General features: G+C 37.6%; 1 protein-coding gene across 3 annotated transcripts in view; it reads left to right on the top strand.

The window, feature by feature from the left end:
• RSPO2 (R-spondin 2) overlaps positions 1 to 21,229 on the top strand; it is a 163,036-nt gene that overhangs the window by 68,852 nt on the left and 72,955 nt on the right. For 2 of the 3 annotated variants that reach the window (XM_065895236.1, XM_065895235.1), the window contains one exon: positions 4,650 to 4,838. The exons of the other annotated variant lie outside the window; for it this stretch is intronic. In XM_065895236.1, coding sequence (XP_065751308.1) covers positions 4,650 to 4,838 — 189 coding nt within the window. The remainder of the gene's footprint in view (positions 1 to 4,649; positions 4,839 to 21,229) is intronic. 3 annotated transcript variants of the gene reach the window in all.

Raw genomic sequence — 21,229 nt, 5'->3', positions numbered from 1 at the left:
AAGGATCAAACTTAAAATCTCAGGATTCATGAAAAACCAAACTCACTTTGCAATTTAAGAGGAATACAAATCAGATAATTAGAATCAAGAGTAAAGAGTTTGGGCTTCCCTGGTGGCACAGTGGTTGAGAGTCCTCCTGCCGATGCAAGGGACACGGGTTCGTGCCCCTGTCCGGGAAGATCCCACATGCCGCGGAGCGGCTGGGCCCGTGAGCCATGGCCACTGAGCCTGCGCGTCCGGAGCCTGTGCTCTACGACGGGAGAGACCACGACAGTGAGAGGCCGACGTACCTCAAAAAAAAAAAGAGTAAAGAGTTTGAGTTATACTGGTTTTTTTCTCCTTATGTACTTAGTGATATAAGTAATTGTTACTTGGTTTCTGCCTCATGATTTTTGTTTTCTGTATCCATATATTCCTTTCCCTGTCAGGGAGATATGTGTGGATTTGTGTTTACACCACTGTCTAGCACCTTTTTGAAGATTTTTAATGTTTTATGTGATATATTTCATCTTTAGAATTTTGGGTGGATCTAGATTTAGAAAAGTGTTTTGGTTGGAGTGATGAGGCTCTGGATGTCAGCAGGCTTTAGGGTTGGAAAAGTTGAAGCTTACAGGGAGAGCAAATAAACACAGTCGTCAAAGCTGGGAATTAAGATTTGTTTATTCACCTGCATACTTGAATTAAATCTCATAGAAATAGGCAGAGCCATTTGACTTATTAAGATCCTGACAAAATAAATTACTCTAGTCATGCTTAAAGGTCTATTTTTGCCTGGCTTTAGATACAGAGATTGGTGTAGTCACCGTATAACGGATGAAGAAGATCTTGTTGAATTAAGCTGTTGATGTACAACATAGAGGTGACTAGGATAGTTGACATTGGACAACGGTTAATTAAACCAAAAAGTCCATTTGAGGTTTGGGGCACAAAGCTTCAAATTGCCAAAATTACATGTGTTCTTGTCCTTCAGTATTGAGGAGCACGGTTGAAAAAGATTGGGGGAAGGGAAGAGAGAGCACTTAGGTTGGGTGTGGCTCACATCACTTTTGTTTTAAGAGAATTCCTCCTGTGTAGGGTTATAAAGATATCTAAGATATGGACTCAGGTAAGTATTCCCTATTTCATTTTCATTGTCAGTTAAGGTTCAAGTAAATAAAGCAATGCTTTATTGATTTTAAGAATACCTTTTTAAAAATGTAGAGTACAATTTGTCGACTCTGAAATCTTTGTGGTCAGGATGAAAGTTGGCTTCTGATACATAAAACAAAAAAAAAGCCTTTAATTTATGATGATTCTCTTAGCTCTGTAATTCTCTTTTCTCCATACTTCTTACTCCAGAGTGTGATTTATAGTGATAAAGAGCTCTTGGTTTAACTTTTGAACTGAAAGTAAGTATAGCTTCAGTTTTACTTTGTGATGACTGTGGTACAGAGAACCTTCTCCTTAAACCATTTTGCTATGTATGTAAATCTTCCAAATTCTCCTTTTACTTATGAAACTAAGTTTGGGATTTGGACAACCTTGATAGTACCTTTTCATATTTGTAGTTAAGTTGCAGAGCAGAAGGCAGCCAGTGAACTATTCTTAGACGTGCTGCAGAGGACCCTGCAGTGTGGGGCTGCCTTTGATGCAGTCCAGCCAGCAGCTCCTGCCCTTGCCTTAGTCTCCTGGTTGCTCCTACATAAGGACTTCTTCTTTCACAAGAGAGTCATAAATTGCTTCCCCAAATATCATGCCAGAGGGTCTTTGTGCTTAAGGTGGGTTATGTTCTCAGGCAGCCCTGAAAATTAAAATGAGTTGGGTTCTCCCCAGTCACCACTTCCTCTGCCAAAGCCATTTCATCCATCATACAGCTGCTGAGTCTTCCTAGTTCTGTCCTTTTCATCCCGTGTTCTGCACCCTACCCACCCCACTCTCAGTTTTTACCCCTTCCTTACACAAAAGTTTGTCTGTATCCCAGTTTTTGAAACTTACATACTCACTCCTTACAACCTGCTCAGGACACTAATAACAAAATGGGAGAATAAAACCTCTTCAGAAGGCAGCTGGGGAAATTGTAAATAGTCTAACCTTATTTCCAGTTGGCTATGTGAAAATGCTTTATAAGTCATAATTATTTCATGAGAGTAAGGGGTAACAGAAATCCTATGATGAAAATAAAAGCAGAAGAGCTGAGCCAACAATAGAACGTAGAGAGAGGTACATGGGGAGGTACTGTCTAAGTGAGAAGTAATAAGGGCCTGACTTATGAGAAGATTAGTGGAAATTACAAGAGTGAGGGCTGGAATTAAGTCTTTAGAAGGAGACATTCTCATTAATCTAGAAGAGGAAGAAAACTTTCAGTAATGACCCGGCTACAGGAGTTGGGAGGACAAGAGACTGAGAATGAGGTCTTGAATTGAGGATCTGAAAACCAGTTGTGGTCTTCATAAAAGTAGTGTTGGGGATAATTACATGGGTGGGGATGGTAGGTTGAGGCTGCAGATAAAACGGACACTTCCAAGAAATATGAGTGATATTGGTCTGATTCATTGATATGAGAAGATGCTCACAACTTGATTGAAATTGAGCAAGTTATCATACTTCATGTAAAGTCTGATCACAGTTATGAAAAATACCAATTACATATTATAAATACTGTATATGCGTACATATATAAAGGGGTATCTGGAAAGTTTGCCAAAATTTTATTAGGAATTCTATCTGAGGAGGTGATTTTTGATCTGAATTGATTCTGTTTTGCTCCACAGTTACAGGTTTAAGAAAATAAGGTGGTAAATAAGAAATTAGTTGGGAAGCATAGATAGCTTTGCAAGCAAGAGAAAGTCTCTAACACTATGTAAATAAAAGCAGTTTTGAACAGTTGATAGAACAAAGTCCTGGAATAAGTGGGAAGAAGTAGATCTTAATGCCCAATTCAGAGGGTCATCTTGACCATGATTTCTGGTCCTGAGTGTCTTGGTTCTTCTTTGGCCCCTTCTCTGAAAGGTTAGACTAAGCCCTTGTTTGGGAATCTCTCTGGAAGAGAGGCTGCAAGAACAAGTCAGGGAGCCCAGAAGTGGGGAGAGCATGTTGTGGAACTGAAACCTATGTAGGTCTGCGGCAAGTAGTTGTAAATATACTGGATGTTAAATCATTATAAATAAGGACTGGTGTGGTATACAGTGTGCTTTGTTGTATAGCTGCTAATCTGAATACTGTCGGCTTGGTATTAATTTTATATGCAATAAAGATTATATGTAGGGCAAATAGGATGTAGTCTCAAAGCAGAAAGTTTCAATAATTGATGAATTTTCTGTTCCTTGTCTTATTTCTTTTGTGGGTTAACTCAATAAAATGAAGTCAGTGTGGCCTTAAGCTTATGACCTTACATGAACTTTTTATACTTTAGAAATTATACTAGGATTTCAGATTATATCATTTCTGAATATTATACCAGGGCTAGAAACGGAATTTGTTTTCTTTTCAATTACCATTTTTGTCACTAGCTGTAGTGAACTTCATAAGGTTCATATATTTCAGATACTGTTTTTTCTTACATGCTTCCTACCTTTTTAATATTTATATCTTGTTTTGTGCCACAGTTCTTTAAGCCTGTTTTCTAGTTAAGTCCCTCTCCCAGTCTACCATTCAACTTGCCTTAGAATGTTTTTCAGTTTTAGAATTTTAATTTTTCTAATTTGCCCATTTTATGATACTGCTTCTTCCCATGTGATTTCTAGTCATTTCATCTCTTCAAATACTCTAAAGATACTCATTTTAAAGTCATTTTCAGATGGTTCTGTTATTTCTGATTCTTTAGGAATGAAATCTCTTACTCAGACTGACTCTTCCTCATTGAGGTTTGCTTGCACATGTGATTTGTTCATTTTGATGTTAAGGTGGTTTTCCATGAAAGTCCCAGGTTGTAGTCCCAGTCTCAGGATTGTAGAAAATTTCTGTAGGGTTGTTTCATACTTTTTTCTTTGTGGATTTTGCTGGATCTGGGCAAGTTTTTTATGTTAACCTCTTGACTTAGGGACCCCATACTACATTGATGATTTAAACTTGGATACCACACTTGGAAGTCTTATAGATTTGGGGTAGCTTTCTCTTATGGGTTATATTTTTCTCTCCTGTGCTCACGTCCTCTATGCCCCAATCCAGGGTTGGAAACCTCTTCTCTGGCCAGCTGGAGTGGGGGCTTCTAGTGCTTGTTCCATGGACACACAAGCCTTTACGACTCCAGTCTCCATAGAGACAAGCATCAGCTCTTTACATGCGTATTTCTTTTCTTTTTTATATTGAAGTATAGTTGATTTATGATAGTGTGTGAGTTTCAAGTTTATAGCAACGTGATTCTACATGCATATTTCTTGGTCTGGACTCAGGACCCTGCCCTGAGGTCTGCCTCTGTCTGCTCTAGCATCTCCATAAGCCGTTCAGTTTGAGCTTCCAGCCTCAACTCTGTCTCTGGGTTTCCTCTTTGTTTCTAAGTTTGGTTGTGTATTAACCGTTGTTTTTTGGAGGGTGGCAGAGGTTATTTTGTTTAGCATTTCTATGTGATTAAAGTAAAAGGACAAGAGACACTTGTCTTTTCAGCATGTTGCATTGACCAGAAGTCTGATCATATTCATATTTAAATGTATTTTGTCTTTTCTCTTTTACAGCTAGTTATGTATCAAATCCCATTTGCAAGGGATGCTTGTCTTGTTCAAAGGACAATGGGTGCAGCCGATGTCAACAGAAGTTATTCTTCTTTCTTCGAAGAGAAGGCATGCGCCAGTATGGAGAGTGCCTGCATTCCTGCCCATCCGGGTACTATGGACACCGAGCCCCAGATATGAACAGATGTGCAAGTGAGCAGTCAACTTTTGTCCACCCTATTTTATTGTTTATGCCACTTAGGGGGAGTTAAGTTGAAAATTTTGATTAAGAAAGAGCACAATTTTAATATGCTACAGAAATAGTTTAAGCTTAAACTTAAAAAAAAAATAAGTGAGGTGGTATAAGAACACTGTTACTTTATCTCTTGTATAGAAGTATATTGTATACACACACTTTTTTTAAAAGATTACCTAAGTATTTTTTCATAGCGTGTATCTCAAACACAAGCATGGTAGGCAGATCTTTGTAAGGCATACTCAGCACTTATCAAAAAATAAAGGGATTTAAATACCTTTATATTGCGAACATCCTCTTGCGCTTACCACAGTGTCTGTAGCTTCTTTTTCTCTTATACTTGAGTTTGTAATACTTGAATTAGTCTAATCTGTAATTTAATACATGAATTTAAAGCACCACTGCTGATAAAAGGTACAACTAAAATATTTAGTTTACTTCAAAGTATTCTAAGTTTAGCAACCGCAAAAAGGTTATTAGGGAATGGCATTCTATACATAGGAACGCAAGTACAATTTTTTACCTTTTAGTCCAAAAAGTCACTTCTCATTATAGAATTATTCTTAACTTCTGGGTAAATGGTAAAAATTGGAGTTTAAAAAAATGAGTAAGATACCAAAGGAATATCCCCCTTTTTAAGGAGCTCAAATTTTAGGGGCTAGAAGGAGAAAAAAGGGGAACATGGAGTGAAATGACAGATGGGTAAGATGTTTAATCATAATTCAATACACTAAGTACTAGATCAGCAGGCAACTGGTATGTTATGGGAGTGATTTAATTATCTCCAATTAACACACTGCATGACTATTAAATCAGCTGAGGTCTTTAGGTAAGAAGAGAGTTTGAATTTTATCATCCAAGGGCAATGTTATTTTGAAAGAAGACAGAACTACTAGAGGAAGGTTATATAGAATCTGGGAAGAAGAAGGGACACGTTTGTAAGAATAATGTGTTTGGGAAACAAGAAGTCTCCTTTGGGGATGCTCTTGGCATCTTGGCAAGGCAACTTGGCCTGCATTGCTGGACATTTAACATAGTTAAGTCCCTGCTCGGTAAACCTTCTTCATTCCCCCAAATCACTGTGGCAATAAAAAATGTCCCTAAAAATTTCCAGACACCTCCCAGGGGAGCAGTACCATCCCTGGAGAACCATTGAGTAGTAGCTGCTTAGTGTGAGGTGTGGTTGGAATTGAAGATGAAAAGGGAGGCTTGAGTGCAAATGATAAAAGTCTTGAGTGCAATGTTAAGAAGTCTGGATGTTATCTGAGGGTCCTGAGCAGACAGTGAATTAAAGCAATTGCTTTATTTAAGATAATTCTTGCAGAAGTGCAGGAAATGAATTGGAGAAGGCTATTGTAACAATTGCAGATGAGAAATTGTGTTCTGATGAAAGGTTTTTGGGTAATGAATTCCAGAGACTTTTAAAATAGAATCAATGAGACTTAGTAAGTAACTAATTTCACAGAATAAAGAGAGAATCAAATTTGATACTAAGGTTTCTAGCTAAGGTGACTAGGTGAATAGTTTTGCCATTAGCAAGATAGAAACATATGGATTTAGAGGAGATTTGTATGGACTTCCATTTTATGGAATTGTTGGGATTAATAACTAGAGGGGTACGGCTCCCCCAGAGTATCAATAGATTGGCCATTTTTTTCAAATATGTACCTTATCCTTAAGGTGTATGATTTGGGGTAGCTAGTAATGTCTATCCTCATAGTTTTTGAACCTTCATAGGAGGATATGTCCATCTTGAAATGGATTCCTGTTCAGATTGCTTTAGACCACCTATGGGGGGGGGTGGATGTGAGTCCATGAATATTCTGTGTGTTTTTTATTCCAGACTATCAGTGCACAAGGAAGATAAGAGTGTAGATAGCTCCAGGCATTTATTCCAAGTTCTATGCCTAGCACTCTACACACTGTATGGACAATAGGGTGACCATATAATTTATTACTCTACCTGGGACATTGGGGATTGAAAGTGGCTGCTGTTAATAACTCTGCAGGGACATTGGGTGTAAAGAAGGGCTGTCCTGGGCAAACTGGAGTGGGTGGTCATTCAGCAATACCTCATAGTCTTATCAACAGGGTCTTCCTTAGAGAGATACCCCAAGGCAGGGCTTAACACAAACATTTTGGTTAAGTTGATCCCTTTTCTCAGAAATGGAGAGGAGAGCAATGACTGTAAATCAGCCTTGGAAAGAGAATCTACACGTGAAAACGGGTTTGCTATGGTTATGCTTATCGTAAGTGAATGCAATCGATGTTGCAGTTTACTGACCTAGAAATCATTACTTATCTGGTACAAGCGGGAAGTGCTTGTTCACAAGGCTCCTGTGAAGCAAAGTGAAAGTGGAAAATTATTTCTTAATTCTCAGTATATGACTTCAGATGATTATGGTTCATTCTTAGTAATATTGGCTCTTTTTCATAGATGCTTGAAATATATTGCATTGTTATTTGTATTCCATACAGAGGATGAGACAGATTTAAATTGGAAAAGCTGTCACAAACTTAGAATTTGAAATCATACTGACTTTTTGTTTTAGAAGATTAATGCTAGACAGTAGAGATTATACTTCAAGCAACAGTAGCTTTAAAAAATCCTCTAAGTGAAACTTGCTCATCTATTTCCTAATCACTAAAGTAAGATTTCATTGTAAAGAAAAACCTTTCTTCCAAAGAAAGACTTGCTCTATAAAATATTGGCTGAGGTTGGCTTCTTGGTCCATACAGTGTGGATCTTATAAAATTCAAACATGCTTATTAAAAACCAATTCAATAATCATTGAAAAAACATACTACAACACTGAGTTGCCATTGTCTCTGATACTGTTGGGTGAGATTTCTCTCATATTTTCTTTCTCATTCATTGATAAACTCATTTACATGAAAAAGCTTAATTTTAAAAATTGCTATACATATTCCTTGCAGAAAGCTTGGAAAGTACATAGAACTTTAAAAAAAATAAAAAGCAAAAACAAATACTACTCAGAGATAACAAAAGTCACCATTTTGGCTTCTATTTTTATAATCACACCTGTATATATATACAATAATATTTATTGCTCAGATTAACATTTAAATTTAGCTAGGAATTATAATTTTCTCTAGATAATTTTAAAATTTTTATTGGGGTAGAGTTGATTTACAGTGTTGTGTTACTTTCAGGTGTACAGCAAAGTGATTCAGTTATACATACATATCTATTTTTTCAGATTCTTTTCCCTTATAGGTTATTACAAAATACTGAGTATAGTTCCCTGTGCTATACAGTAGGTCCTTATTGGTTATCTACTTTATATATTAGCGTGTATATGTTCGTCCCAAACTCATAATTTATTCCTTCCCACCCTTTTCTCTTTGGTAACCATAAGTTTGTTTTCTAGGTCTGTGGGTCTATTTCTGTTTTGTATATAATTTCATTTGTATCTTTTTTTTTTTTTTTTTTACATTCCACACATAAGTGATATCATATGATATTTGTCTGGCTTACTTCACTCAGTACGACCATCTCTAGGTCCATCCATGCAAATGGCATTATTTTGTTCTTTTTTATGGCTGAGTAATATTCTGGCTTCTATTCTTGACATTTTATTTCTGTACATATTTATGTCTTTCTTTCCTTACAAACGAGTCATCATTCTGTTTTGTAACTTGTTATAATTTAATGAATTATGAACATTTTTTCATGTCATTAATTATGACTGCATGTTTTCTACTGAATGGATATACCATAATAATCTAGCTAATTATCTGTTGAAAATTTGCATTTAGTTTTCACCACTATAAGCAGTTATATTAAGAATTTCCTTGTATATAGATTCTTTTGCTTATACACATATGTATAGTTTTACACGTTTTTTCTGATTTATTTTCATAAGATAAGCTTTTAAACATAGTATATTTTTCCAGCCTTACTGAGATATAATTGAGATACAAGCATAAAATATATTTTAAAGACTTTTGATATATATTGCCAAATGGCCTTCTGGGAAAGTTGTACTCGTTCACATCTTTACTAATAGCAGACATTTTCCCTTGCATCTCACCAACACTGGGTATTAGTGACAAAAAGGATAAAATGAATTTTTTTTGTTTTAATATGCCTTTCTTTGATACAAATGAAGGTAAACATTTATTTTTCTCATGAATATTGGCATTGCAGAATATTTACCAGTATCCTTGGCCTTCTTTTTTCCTCTAATTGCACAACTATTTTCTTAGTAACATAAATAAAAACCTTCAAGAGAAGGATAACACAGTATATGTTCACAGATCATAAATGGAGCATTCAATGAATTATCACAAAGTGGACACACGTATGTTACCACCACTCAAGAAGAAATGTTAACAGTACCCCGAGAACCCTCATTATATACTTCCCAATCACTCCCCTTTCTCCTTCTTCAACAAAACTGCTATCCTGACTTGTAACCAAAACCATATAAAAGATTATTCATGATGACACTAATCATACTAGCTACAAATTGGAAAAAACTCAAATGTCCAAACAATAGAGTATTTTAAAAAGTATATATAGAAGTAGAGATGAACTACTGCAACATGAAGCGTCATAAATAAATCTCACAATATAACATTGGGTGAAAGAGGCTATAAAATAATATTTACATACTTTTCGAAAATAGGTAAAATTAATCTATGGTGCTAGATGGCAGGATTGTGGTTTTTACTGATGTGCATTTATTGAACACCTACTATGTGCTGACTTTGGTACTAGATACCTGGAGATACAATAATGAGTAATGACTAGTTTCTGTCCTTGAGTTGCTTATGGCATAGTGCAGTGAAATTCTACCGGGGTGATTTTGCCCATTAGGGAACACTTTAGTAGTGTTTGGAGACATTTTGGTTAATACAAGCGGAGGTGTGCTACTGGTATCTGGTAGACAAAGGCCATGGGTACCACTCAACGTTCTACAGTGCAGAGGACAGCCTCCTGCAGCAAAGAATTATCTGGCCCGAAATGTCAGTAGTTTTGAGGTTGAGAAAGCCTGGCCTAGGTGGAAAGACAGATAGTTAAGTAAAGTGTATTATGTGGTAAATGCTGCTAACTATTTAGCTTCCATTCTGTGCCAGCTACTCTATTAGATGTACTTTTTCTCATTTTATTTTTCAAATAAGTGTGGAAAGTAGATTATGGTGTTTCTATTTTATGGATGAAGTTACCAACTAAGTAAAACGCACTTTCTAATGGTTGGGTGGATTTCAGCAATGAAGGAGCTGCCACTTAAAAAAAAGCTGTGGGTGTTTGCAGAATTATTAGGATTAAGTATTATAGGTAGAAAAAAGGAAAAAAAAACACATGGAAAGGTATGGAGATGCACAAAAAAATCATTCCTTGTGAAGTAAGATGCAGGTGGTTGAGTGCAGTTCCACTGTAAAATCAGAAAACTAAAAAACTAGTTAGGTTGGTGGGGGCTAGGTCACTGCAGACCTTGTGTGTGAAATTTAGGTAGTAGAAACATCCTGAAAGCCACAAGTAGTCAACGAAGCATTACAAGTAAGGGAATGATAAAGGTTACGGTTTTGGGAAATATTTTTCTTTTAGCTGCATGGAAGATGGGCCAGAGGGGAGTCTGCAATGAAGGCAGCAAGATCAATATTCTGGGTAAAAAAAAAAAAAAATGAAAACAGCTGTATCCTCACTAGACCCTCCCTGGCCAATCTATATAAATTTTAACCTTCTCTATTCCAATATTTCCTTTTTTCCTTCTCTTCTTTATCCCTCCCTCTCTTCTTTGGTCCCTCCTTCACTCATTCCTTCCCTCCCTTCTTTCCTTAGCACTTATGGTTGACTAACACACTGCATATTTTACTTATCTGTTTTGTTCACCTCTCCCACTAGAACACAAGTTCCAAGACGGAAGGGATTTTGAGCCTGTACTGTTCAGGCTCTTGTTATGCAGAATAGTGTCTGACACATACTGGGTGCTCAGTAACTATTTGACTGAATAAATGACCTAAGATAGTTATAGTGGAAATGGAGGAGTGGAGAGAGATATTGAGGAAGAATCAATAGGACTTCATAACCAATTGGAGGATGTTAGCCAAAAGTGAAGGGAGAAATTAAGATTACTCTTACGATTTTGACTTGAGAGCTGGAGAGTAGAATTTATCAAGGTACAAAATATAGGAAGAAGAGCATATTTGCTGGAGAGAAAGATCATGATGGTGGAGAATGGTTGGTTTGGGGCATGTTGAGCTTGAGGAAGTATGAGACATCCTGGGGAGGAAGATACCCAATAAGCAGTTAGATGTAAGGGTCTGGAGCTGTCAAGGGAGATCTGAACGGAATTATTGAGAAGAAGAAAAGAATATCAACTGAGAGAGAAAGAGTTCTGAGGATTGAAACCTGAAGAATGGGGACATTTTACATTTTCTTTCCTCTGCCACAGGAAAGAAAAGCCTGTGGCAGAGGCCATGACAGAATCAGCAGGAAAATAGAAAATTAGAGAATGATGTCCCAGAAGCAAGTAGGAAGTCTTGAAGTATCAAGGGGTCAATGTCAAAGTTGTACTGTTTAAACAAGAGTTGTTGACCTCGATGGGAGTTGTTTCATTGTGAATCTTGGAGTGCTATCCTGATTGCTACGGTTTCAGGGAGTACATTGAGTCTTAGGGAAGCAGCCAGGTGACTGTAGACCCTCCTTCTCTTTCCCTTCCCTGCTAAGCTTGTTGCAAAAGAGTATCTGATGATAGCTAGAAGGCTCACAAATTAGAAAATCGTGTGTGTGTGTGTGTGTGTGTGTGTGTGTGTGTAAGATGGAGGGAGACTTGAATGGGAAATAGCCAGTTGAAGTGGAGAAAGAGAGGGATGATTAAGGCAACAAAATCATTAAAGAGACAGAAGAACATAGGATCCAAAACCTAACTGAGGAAATTAGCCTTGGACATTAAACAATTGTTTAATCAGCAATCTATAAAGTATCTACCTCATGTTAGTCAAGGTTTTTGTTTAATTCATGTAAAAGGAAGGGGATCAAAAATAGGCTGAAGTGAAAGAAAATGGACTAGTAAAATTTTTTATGTATAAGAAAATAATATATAATTGTCTTGCCAGAGGCAGTATATTTTTAAAACTCATTTGCAAGCAAAATATGGAAATGAAATTTTGCAGTTCTGTATCCAGTGAACTTGCTACTTTTGTTTTCACTCTGCTATATTTTATGATTCTGCCCTTGTTTTGGCACTTTGTGAGAAATATCTTTCGGGCCAGGAGAATACTATAATTTGTTTTTGAAATGAAAAGACATAGGTTTAAAAACTAGGAATTTTGAAGGTATAAGAAAATTCAAAGTTAAGTATAACCATCCCTTAATTTGTGAACCCCAAGATCAGTGTTTAGGTGTTTTTAAAGAATTACTGCATGTCAAGTTTGAGTCCTTTTGGAAGCCCCTGCCATTCTTGAATCATGCAGTGTGAAAATGCATTTGAAAAAAGATCAAGGTATTTAGAGTTAACAGAAATATGTTTAAGATGTTTTAAATCAAATCTGGATAATTGTGAACTACAAATAAGAGGACCTATATAATTACTCTGAGTACCATAAAGTCTTTATAATTGTTTAAAGATCTGTGAAGATGCAGACCTCTAACAAATATGTTGATGTAACCTCAGTATTTGTGGGATTACAGGAGAAGTAAAATAAAACTAAAGAATGTCTTTATTTAGGAGATACTTACAAATTGACTGAATACACAGTTGGGTTGCATGTGAAACCGATACGGAATTAGACAACAGTAATATATAGCACCATTACCTAAGCTGCTGCTGAAGCACACAGGCAAATGGGGTTGGTGTGTCACATAATTATAAGAGAGGTAAGAGAAGGGAGAGGTTAGTGTTTAAGTGAGAACAGTCTTTCATGACTGTTGGAAATGGTATGGAAATTGTGTAACTTAATTATATTCTCTCCTTCCTTCACCATCTAGCCTGGGTAGCTAGGTCAGTAGTGAAGAGTTAGGGGGTCCAGAGGAAATGGATGAGCGTGATGTGTGAAAGTGCCAGTGATGAGACCTTGATGGGAAACCTGGAGATGATAAATGATTGTTACTGCTCCAACTAAAAATAATATTCAAATTTAGGGACTATTCTGATTACACTTAAAAGAAACCAGAAGGCTTCCCTGGTGGCGTAGTGGTTGAGAGTCCGCCTGCCAATGCAGGGCACACGGGTTTGTGCCCCTGTCTGGGAAGACGCCGCGGAGCGGCTGGGCCCGTGAGCCATGGCCACTGAGCCTGCGCGTCCGGAGCCTGTGTTCCGCAACGGGAGAAGCCAAAGCAGTGAGAGGCCCGTGTACTGCAAAAAAAAAAGAAACAAACCAGAAATGTTCTAAATCATGTATTGTGTTAGAGCTATTTTACTTTAGGTTTGATCTTTAGCAAACTAGCAAATGGATTAGGGATCATTGAAGGAGCCTATCGTATTCTTTATTTTGGAGTAGAGGTTGCACTACAGTCAAGGAAGCGTAATCATGAAGGGGGCACTTGGGTAGTCTGCTCAGTGCTAATAGTATGTATTTATCTGGTGAGGAGAGAGAGGGCATACTATAATTTGGGCGATAGTTTAGACTGCTTAATAAAGTGTATAAATGTAGCAAACACTTAATGCATACCTTTCTCGCACTATGCAGGGGCAAATGTGTGTTTTTAGAAAATAATGCAAGGGAATACAATGTGGTAAGAATGGTGACAGCGATGCACTGGGTACTCAGGGAACCCGTGGATGTCAGCTAATGTGCACTTGGAGATGGGTGAGTCTTAAGGTTTTCTAGAGAGTATATTATTATCTGAAATGATCCCAAAGGGAGGAGTAGGGTGAGTAAGAGCAAGAGGGAGAAGGACATTCGTAGTCAGCTGAGAGTTGGCACATAAGGTTTGAGAGTGGAATCCTGGAAGATGAGGATAGAGAATCCCTAAGCTGGGCAGACACTTGTTTTAGAATGTTCTCTAGTGGCAGCAAGGGAGTAAAGTGAGGTGGTTCTTAAACGGAAGGCTGCATCAGAGTCATCTGTAAAGACACTCACTGATTGCCGGGTCCTCCCCTAGAGTTTCTGATTTGGTAGGTCGGAAGTGGTGCCCTAGAACTTGCCTTTTTAGCAAGTTTCGAGGTAATGCTGCCATGGCTGGCTCAGAGACTACACTCGGGGAATCAGTGCTACAGTGTAATAATTATGTTGTCTCTATCTGTCGCTAATTCGGGAGTACAAGGCTTTGCCTTTAGTAAAAGACACATCTTAATATCCTCTAAGCATATTAGGATATTGTGAAGAAATGTGTATTTTCCCCCACGTCCCTCATTAATTATCAATATCAAAATCAGTAATCATATATCTGATATGGACTCTACTAAGTTGACCATGGTAGAATACACTGGCTGTCAGGTCAGGCTTCTAATGCTTCCAACTCTCTGCTGACCCCTTTTCTGCCTCCTTTACTTTCTCATAACTCCCTCTTCCTAATTCTCTAAGATTCCAGGTATTCTGGCACATATGGTTTTCTAATTTATAACTGTGTCTTGATATTTTAGAATCTAATTCCCTTATGTTTTGATTTTGTGGATAAAGTTTTGACAAAAGATTCTGATTGAAATTGGCTTCTACATGAGTAGAAGCATTGTAAACCTTTATTTTGGACCAGACTTTGAAGGGAAGAGCGGGGGAGTGTTAACTGACAGAAAAGCAGGATCATGGTGACTACTCAGGCAGAGAGGGGCCTTCTGTTGGCTTTGTCTACAGCTGGCTCAAGAATGGAGATCAATCAGGTATTCTAACTTACTCTTTGACAATGGGTGAGCCTCATTTTCTGAGCCCCAGTGTCCTTATCTGTAAAAACTAAGAAAGTCTATGAAATCATTGCTCTAACATTCTGGGATTCTGAATGCCTTCAGAAATCACTTTTTGTTATTCCAGCCTAGCCCCTCTTCTCAAACTCTGGGTGGGAATGGTTATTCCAATATTCTCTTAACAATTCTGTGTCGCAGATAAATATTTGCATTTTACCATTGAAAAGATAAGCTCAGAATGGTTCAGAAGCCTACCCAAGGATACACAGTATGAAGCTGAGCTGAGTCTAATTCCTGTGTTTCTTTAACCATACCTTTCTGCTTCTCTTGGAGAAAAGAAAATAACAAAAATCACATTATTAGATAAGTTTTAGAATCTGTCTTTTTTTTGGAGAGGGGAGGGTAAGGTCTTCACTTTCAATTGGCATTCTTTGAAAGAGTACTTTCCTGAGCTGCTTTCTTCCCTGAAGAGGGACCTTGCCTTGGGGGCCATTCTACAGAAGGTTAACAAGTTGCTGCCTGCTGGAGAAAGCTTATTGTCCTAAAGTGGCTTGACATTGAAAGAGCTGCTCCTAGCCAGTTAATAACCTGACCAGAACTTGATAAGGTTAAAGAATAGTTCCTTAGAGGGACCACAGACCGTGGCCCTCTTGTCCCCTTATCAGAAGACAATTGAGATGTGATTACCTGCTGAGTCTCTCGATTCTTATGCTTTCTTCTCAATAAAAGCCATCTCTGCAAGAGAGCTGGCTATATTTTGATGCACCTATGACTGGGATAAAACATTTGCCAACTGATTTTAGTTTTCGGGGATTGCATCTAAAAGCTTGGTCTCACCTGCCCCACAGTTTAATTGGCTGAGGTCAGCTAGTCAAGAACTTGGCATTCTAATAGGGGCTCAATATATATGAATTGGATGATTGACATATCCCAGGTGGCTGGAGTCTCTGAGAGTAAGAGGGAGGGCTCAGTAACGCTGGCTGCTCTTCTGTGAAAGACCCCATGTGCTTACTAGTAATAATGAAGACTTATTTAGCACTTTCCTTCTGGTTAAGTCTTTTCAACCACTTATGAAGTAGATACATGACTGTGAGAAGCAAGTAAACTGAGTCCTAGAGAAGTTAAATCACTTGTTCAAAATCTGGTAGTGGAGTTGATACTGGAACGTGTGTCTGCTGACAACCCATGTTCATTGTTCCTGGGCTATATGCTTCCTGGAATTCTTTTCAATTTGTTTGAAAGAGGGGTCACTTTATAAATTTGTGGAACAGGCAAGCTAAAAGTTGAAACTATTTTTGCGTTTTATGAAGACATTTATATTGACTACTTTTAGCATTTAAAATCATTTAAAGATAAAGAAACAAATTTCTTGATGAAATGCTAAACATGATTATCTAGGAAGGTGGTGGTATAATGGAGCAACCTGGTAGGTTACTATTGACCAAGTGACAGCCCTTTTCAATTGTTTTAATGAGCCAGCATTGATGATAATGAGGATAATTGGGTGATTCTTTTCTATTAAATTTTTTTGTGTGTGAATGATACATAAGTCTTTATTGAAGTATAGTTGATTTACAGTGTTTAGTTTCAGGTGTACAGCAAAGTGATTTAGCTATATGTACATATATATCTATTTTTTTCAGATTCTTTTCCCTTATAGGTTATTCCAAAATATTGAGTATAGTTCCCTGTGCTAACCCTAACCCTATACAGTAGGTCCTTGTTGGTTATCTGTTTTATATACAGTAGTGTGTATATGGTAATCCCAAATTCCTAATTTATCCTTCCCCTCCCTTTCCCCTTTGGTAATCACAGGTTTGTTTTCTATGTTTGTGGGTCTATTTCTGTTTATAATTTCATTTGTATCACTTTTTTAGATTCTACATATAAGCAATATCATGTACTTGTCTTTCTCTGTCTGGCTTACTTCACTTAGTTTGATAATCTCTAGGTCCATCCATGTTGCTGAAAATGGCATTATTTCATTCTTTTTTTATGGCTGATTTATATTCCATTGTATAAGTATACCACATCTTTTTTGTTTTAATATTTGCTACCATTCATACTTAAAAAAACTTTATTTATTTGGTTGCATGTGGGTCTTAGTTGTGGTAGGTGGACTCCTTAGTTGTGGCAGGTGGGCCCCTTAGTTGTGGCATGTGACCTCTTAGTTGTAGCATGCATGTGGGATCTAGTTACCTGACCGGGGATCGAACCAGGGCCCCCTGCATTGGGAGTGTGGAGTCTTAACCACTGTGCCACCAGGGAAATCCTTATACCACATCTTTTTTATCCATTCATCTTTCTATGGACATTTAGGTTGTTTCCATGTCTTGGTTGTTGTAAATAGCGCTTATGTGAACACTGGGGTGCATGTATCTTTTTAAATTATGGTTTTCTCCAGATATATGCCCAGGAGTGGGATTGCGGGATTATATGGTAGCTCTATTTTTAGTTTTTAAACGAACCTCCATACTGTTCTTCATAGCAGTTGTACCAATTTAAATTCCCACCAACAGTGTAGGAGGGTTCCTTTTTCTCCACACCCTCTCCAGCATTTATTGTTTGTAGACTGTTCAGTGATGGCCATTCTGATCAGTGTGAGGTAATACCTCATTGTAGTTTTGATTTGCATATCTCTAATAATTAGTAATGTTGAGCATCTTTTCTTGTGCTTTTTGGCCATCTGTATGTCTTTTTTGGGAGAAATGTCTATTTAGGTCTTCTGCTCATTTTTTGATTGGGTTGTTTGCTTTTTCTGATATTGAGTGGTATGAGTTTTTTATATTTTAGAGGTTAATCCCTTGTCGGTTGCATCATTTGCAAATATTTTCTCCCATTCTGTAGGTTGTCTTTTCATTTTGTTTATGGTTTCCTTTGCTGTGCAAAGGCTTTTAAGTTTAATTAGGTCTCATTTGTTTATTTTTATTTCCATTACTCTAAGAGATGGATTTAAAAGATATTGCTGTGCTTTATGTCAAAGAATGTTCTGCTTATGTTTTCCTCTAAGAGTTTTATAGTATCTGGCCTTACATTGAGGTCCTTAATCCATTTTGAGTTTATTTTTGTGTGCGGTGTTAGGGAATGTTCTAATTTCGTTCTTTTACATGTAGCTGTCCAGTTTTCCCAGCACCACTTACTGAAGAGGCTGTCTTTTCTTCACTGTATATTCTTGCCTCCTTTGTCATAGATTAATTGACCTTAGGTGTGTGGGTTTACTTCTGGGCTTTCTATCCTGTTCCATTGATCTATATTTCTGTTTTTGTGCCAGTACCATACTATATTTTTTGAAGTATAGTCGACTTACAATGTTATGTTAATTTTTGTTGTATAGCAAAGTGATTTAGTTATACATATATACATTCTTTTTTATATCCTTTTCCATTATGGTTTATCACAGGATATTGAATATAGTTCCCTGTGCTGTACAGTAGGACGTTGTTGTTTATCCATTCTATATATACTCGTTTGCATCTGCTAACCCCAAACTCCCACTCCAGCCCTCCCCCAGTACCATATTTCAAATACTGTAGCTTTGTAGTATAGTCTGAAGGCAGGGATCCTGATTCCTCCAGCACCGTTTTCCTTTCTCAAGATTCTTTTGGCTATTTGGGGTCTTTTGTGTTTGCATACAAATTAAAAAATGTTTTATTCTAGTTCTGTGAAAAATGCCATTGGTAATTTGATAGGGATTGCATTGAATCTGTAGATTACCTTGGTGGTACAGTAATTTTGACAATACTGATTCTTCCAATCCAAGAACATGATATATCTTTCCATCTGTTTGTATCATCTTTGACGTCTTTCATCAGCATCTTATAGCTTTCAGAGTACAGGTCTTTTGCCTCCTTAGGTAAGTTTATTCCTAGGTATTTTATTCTTTTTGATGCAATGGTAAATGGGATTGTTTCCTTAATTCCTCTTTCTGATCTTTTGTTGTTAGGGTATAGAAATGTGACAGATTTTTGTGTATTAATTTTGTGTCCTGCAACTTTACCGAATTCATGGATGAGCTCTAGTAGTTTTCTGTAGTAGCATCTGTAGGATTTTCTATGTATAGTATGAAGTCATCTACAAATAGTGACAGTTTTACTTCTTCTTTTCCAACTTGGATTCGTTTTATTTCTTTTTCTTCTCTGATTGCTGTGGCTAGGACTTCCAAAACTATGTTGAATAAAAGTGGCGAGAGTGGACATCCTTGTCTTGTTCCTGATATTTAGAGAAAATGCTTTCTGCTTTTCACCATTGAACATGATGTTAGCTGTGAATTCTTTTCTGTTAATTTAAATTGGATATAATGTGAACTATTTCCTATCTTTTCAGTCTGTAAACAAAGTTCAGATAAAGGTAATCAATAGCTTATTGCACTGTGCTGAAGAAAGCAAGTAATAACAGCATATTTCAAATAGTTTTTAAAGGAGATGTTTCGTTCAATTAGTAAACACTTTCACTGACCAACCTGTGTGTGTGTGTGTGTGTGTGTGTGTTCACAACCCTACAAGGCCTCTGTGAGGCATGTAGAAGTTCTCTTAAACTAATTAAAAACTGTACACATAGATCTGGAAGAAACCTAATTGATTCTGTTTCTTCTCTGCCTCTCCACCCAACCCCAACAAATGTGCATATTGAGGCTTATGAAGGAAGTGCTTCCCCAAAGTCATACAATTTGTCAGTAGCAGGGTGGCCTAAGTGTCTGAGTTGCTGACTCCAATGGAATATTCCTTTCATTATACTGTTCCTTAAAAATAAACCATGTGGGCTTCCCTGGTGGCGCAGTGGTTGAGAGTCCGCCTGCCGATGCAGGGGACACGGGTTCGTGCCCCGGTCCAGGAAGATCCCACATGCCGCGGAGCGGCTGGGCCCGTGAGCCACGGCCGCTGAGCCTGCGCGTCCGGAGCCTGTGCTCCACAACGGGAGAGGCCACAACAGTGAGAGGCCCGCGTACCGAAAAAAAAAAAAAAAAAAAAAAAAAAAAAAAAAAAAATAAACCATGTGATGTAGACAAAACTATTATGCACAGTTATAAACCTGAATATTAGAAAAATCTCAGAGTTTCTTTGACTATTTTTTAAATGAATGGTCAGTTTAACTGTTTAAATCCCATTAAGGATTGCAAGACATTTGGTTTTCTAAAGAGAGAAATCAATTTGTGGAAAATCACTTTAAGAGAACACTGAGGACTTCACTGGTGACAGTGGTTGAGAATCTGCCTGCCAATACAGGGGACACGGGTTCGATCCCTGGCCCGGGAAGATCCCACATGCCACTGAGCAACTAAGCCCACGCGCCACAACTACTGAGCCTGTGCTCTAGAGCCCACGAGCCACAAGTACTGAAGCCCGCATGCCTAGAGCCCATGCTCCACAACAATAGAAGCCACCGCAATGAGATGCCCGTGCACCTGAACGAAGAGTAGCCCCCACTCACCGCAACTAGAGAAAGCTCGTGCACAGCAGTGAAGACCCAACACAGCCAAAATAAATAAATAACTTTATAAAAAAATAAATAAATAAAAATAAAAGAGCACTGAATTGGAAGGAACTCTGAGCTGTGATTTGAGCTTTTGCACTAACTAGGTTTACAAGCTTAGACAAATACATAACAGACGCTGGAATAATAACCTTCTAGTTATAATAATTCTCAAGAGTATCTGTTAAGAAAATACTGGGTAACACAGTATTATCTGCTATTGGCTCTTCACTTCTTTAATATTGATCTCTTTGTGACTTTATATGAACTTTAAAGTCTAGTTTCTGCTGTGTTCAATCTCTCCTTCCAACCCTTATCTCTACTTGGTTTACAGGAATATGCATACTTTTATGACTTACAGAAAGACAAAAAATGAGACACAAGCGCTTCAGTGTAGTTTATAATAAATTGGTGCCTAATTTGGAAATGGAGATTTTTATAATTTAAGTGTTTTTGTTTTAAACAAACAAGGTGAACTCTGTTTCAGTGTTTATTCTAACCTGAAAGAGATTTAATATTAGTCATTCAGTAGATACATCTGTTGTCATCTGTTGTGTCAAGTACCCATACCCTGTGAATACTGAAGAGAATAAGACACGCTCTTTTTCATGGGCTCTCCATTTAATAGGGTGATTATAATGAACATAGTTATTAACAACTATGAGAAGAATTATTGTCTCGGGTGTCTGGGTGCTGGGAAATTATGGGGAGCTTTAAGGAAACTTCATGGCTAGGGTGAAAGGTACAGGTGATGAAGTGAGGATAGTAGATGGGTATGTCTATCAAGAAGGATCTTGTGTTTGAAAATCGAGGGTTTGAACTGATTCTGGAAGTGAAAGGGAGCCATTGAAAAATTTTAAAGCAAGAAAATGACATGACTAACTTGTGTTTTTGAAAGATCACAGAGGTCCTCATGCAGCTGCAGTCGAGCAATCTTAGTTTGAGCATTATGATTTGAAGCACCGGTATGGTTAAACTATCAAGGATTTAAGATGTAGGGCAGATTGGAGATACTGTTAACAACTTCAGTTACAGTTATTCACCTTCACACTGCAGATGCTTAATATACT

Source organism: Phocoena phocoena, chromosome 17 (assembly GCF_963924675.1).
Source record: "Phocoena phocoena chromosome 17, mPhoPho1.1, whole genome shotgun sequence".
In the NCBI taxonomy this organism is placed as follows: domain Eukaryota; kingdom Metazoa; phylum Chordata; class Mammalia; order Artiodactyla; family Phocoenidae; genus Phocoena; species Phocoena phocoena.
Note: the sequence above shows the minus strand (reverse complement) of the source record. Positions and strands in the feature narration are given on the sequence as shown.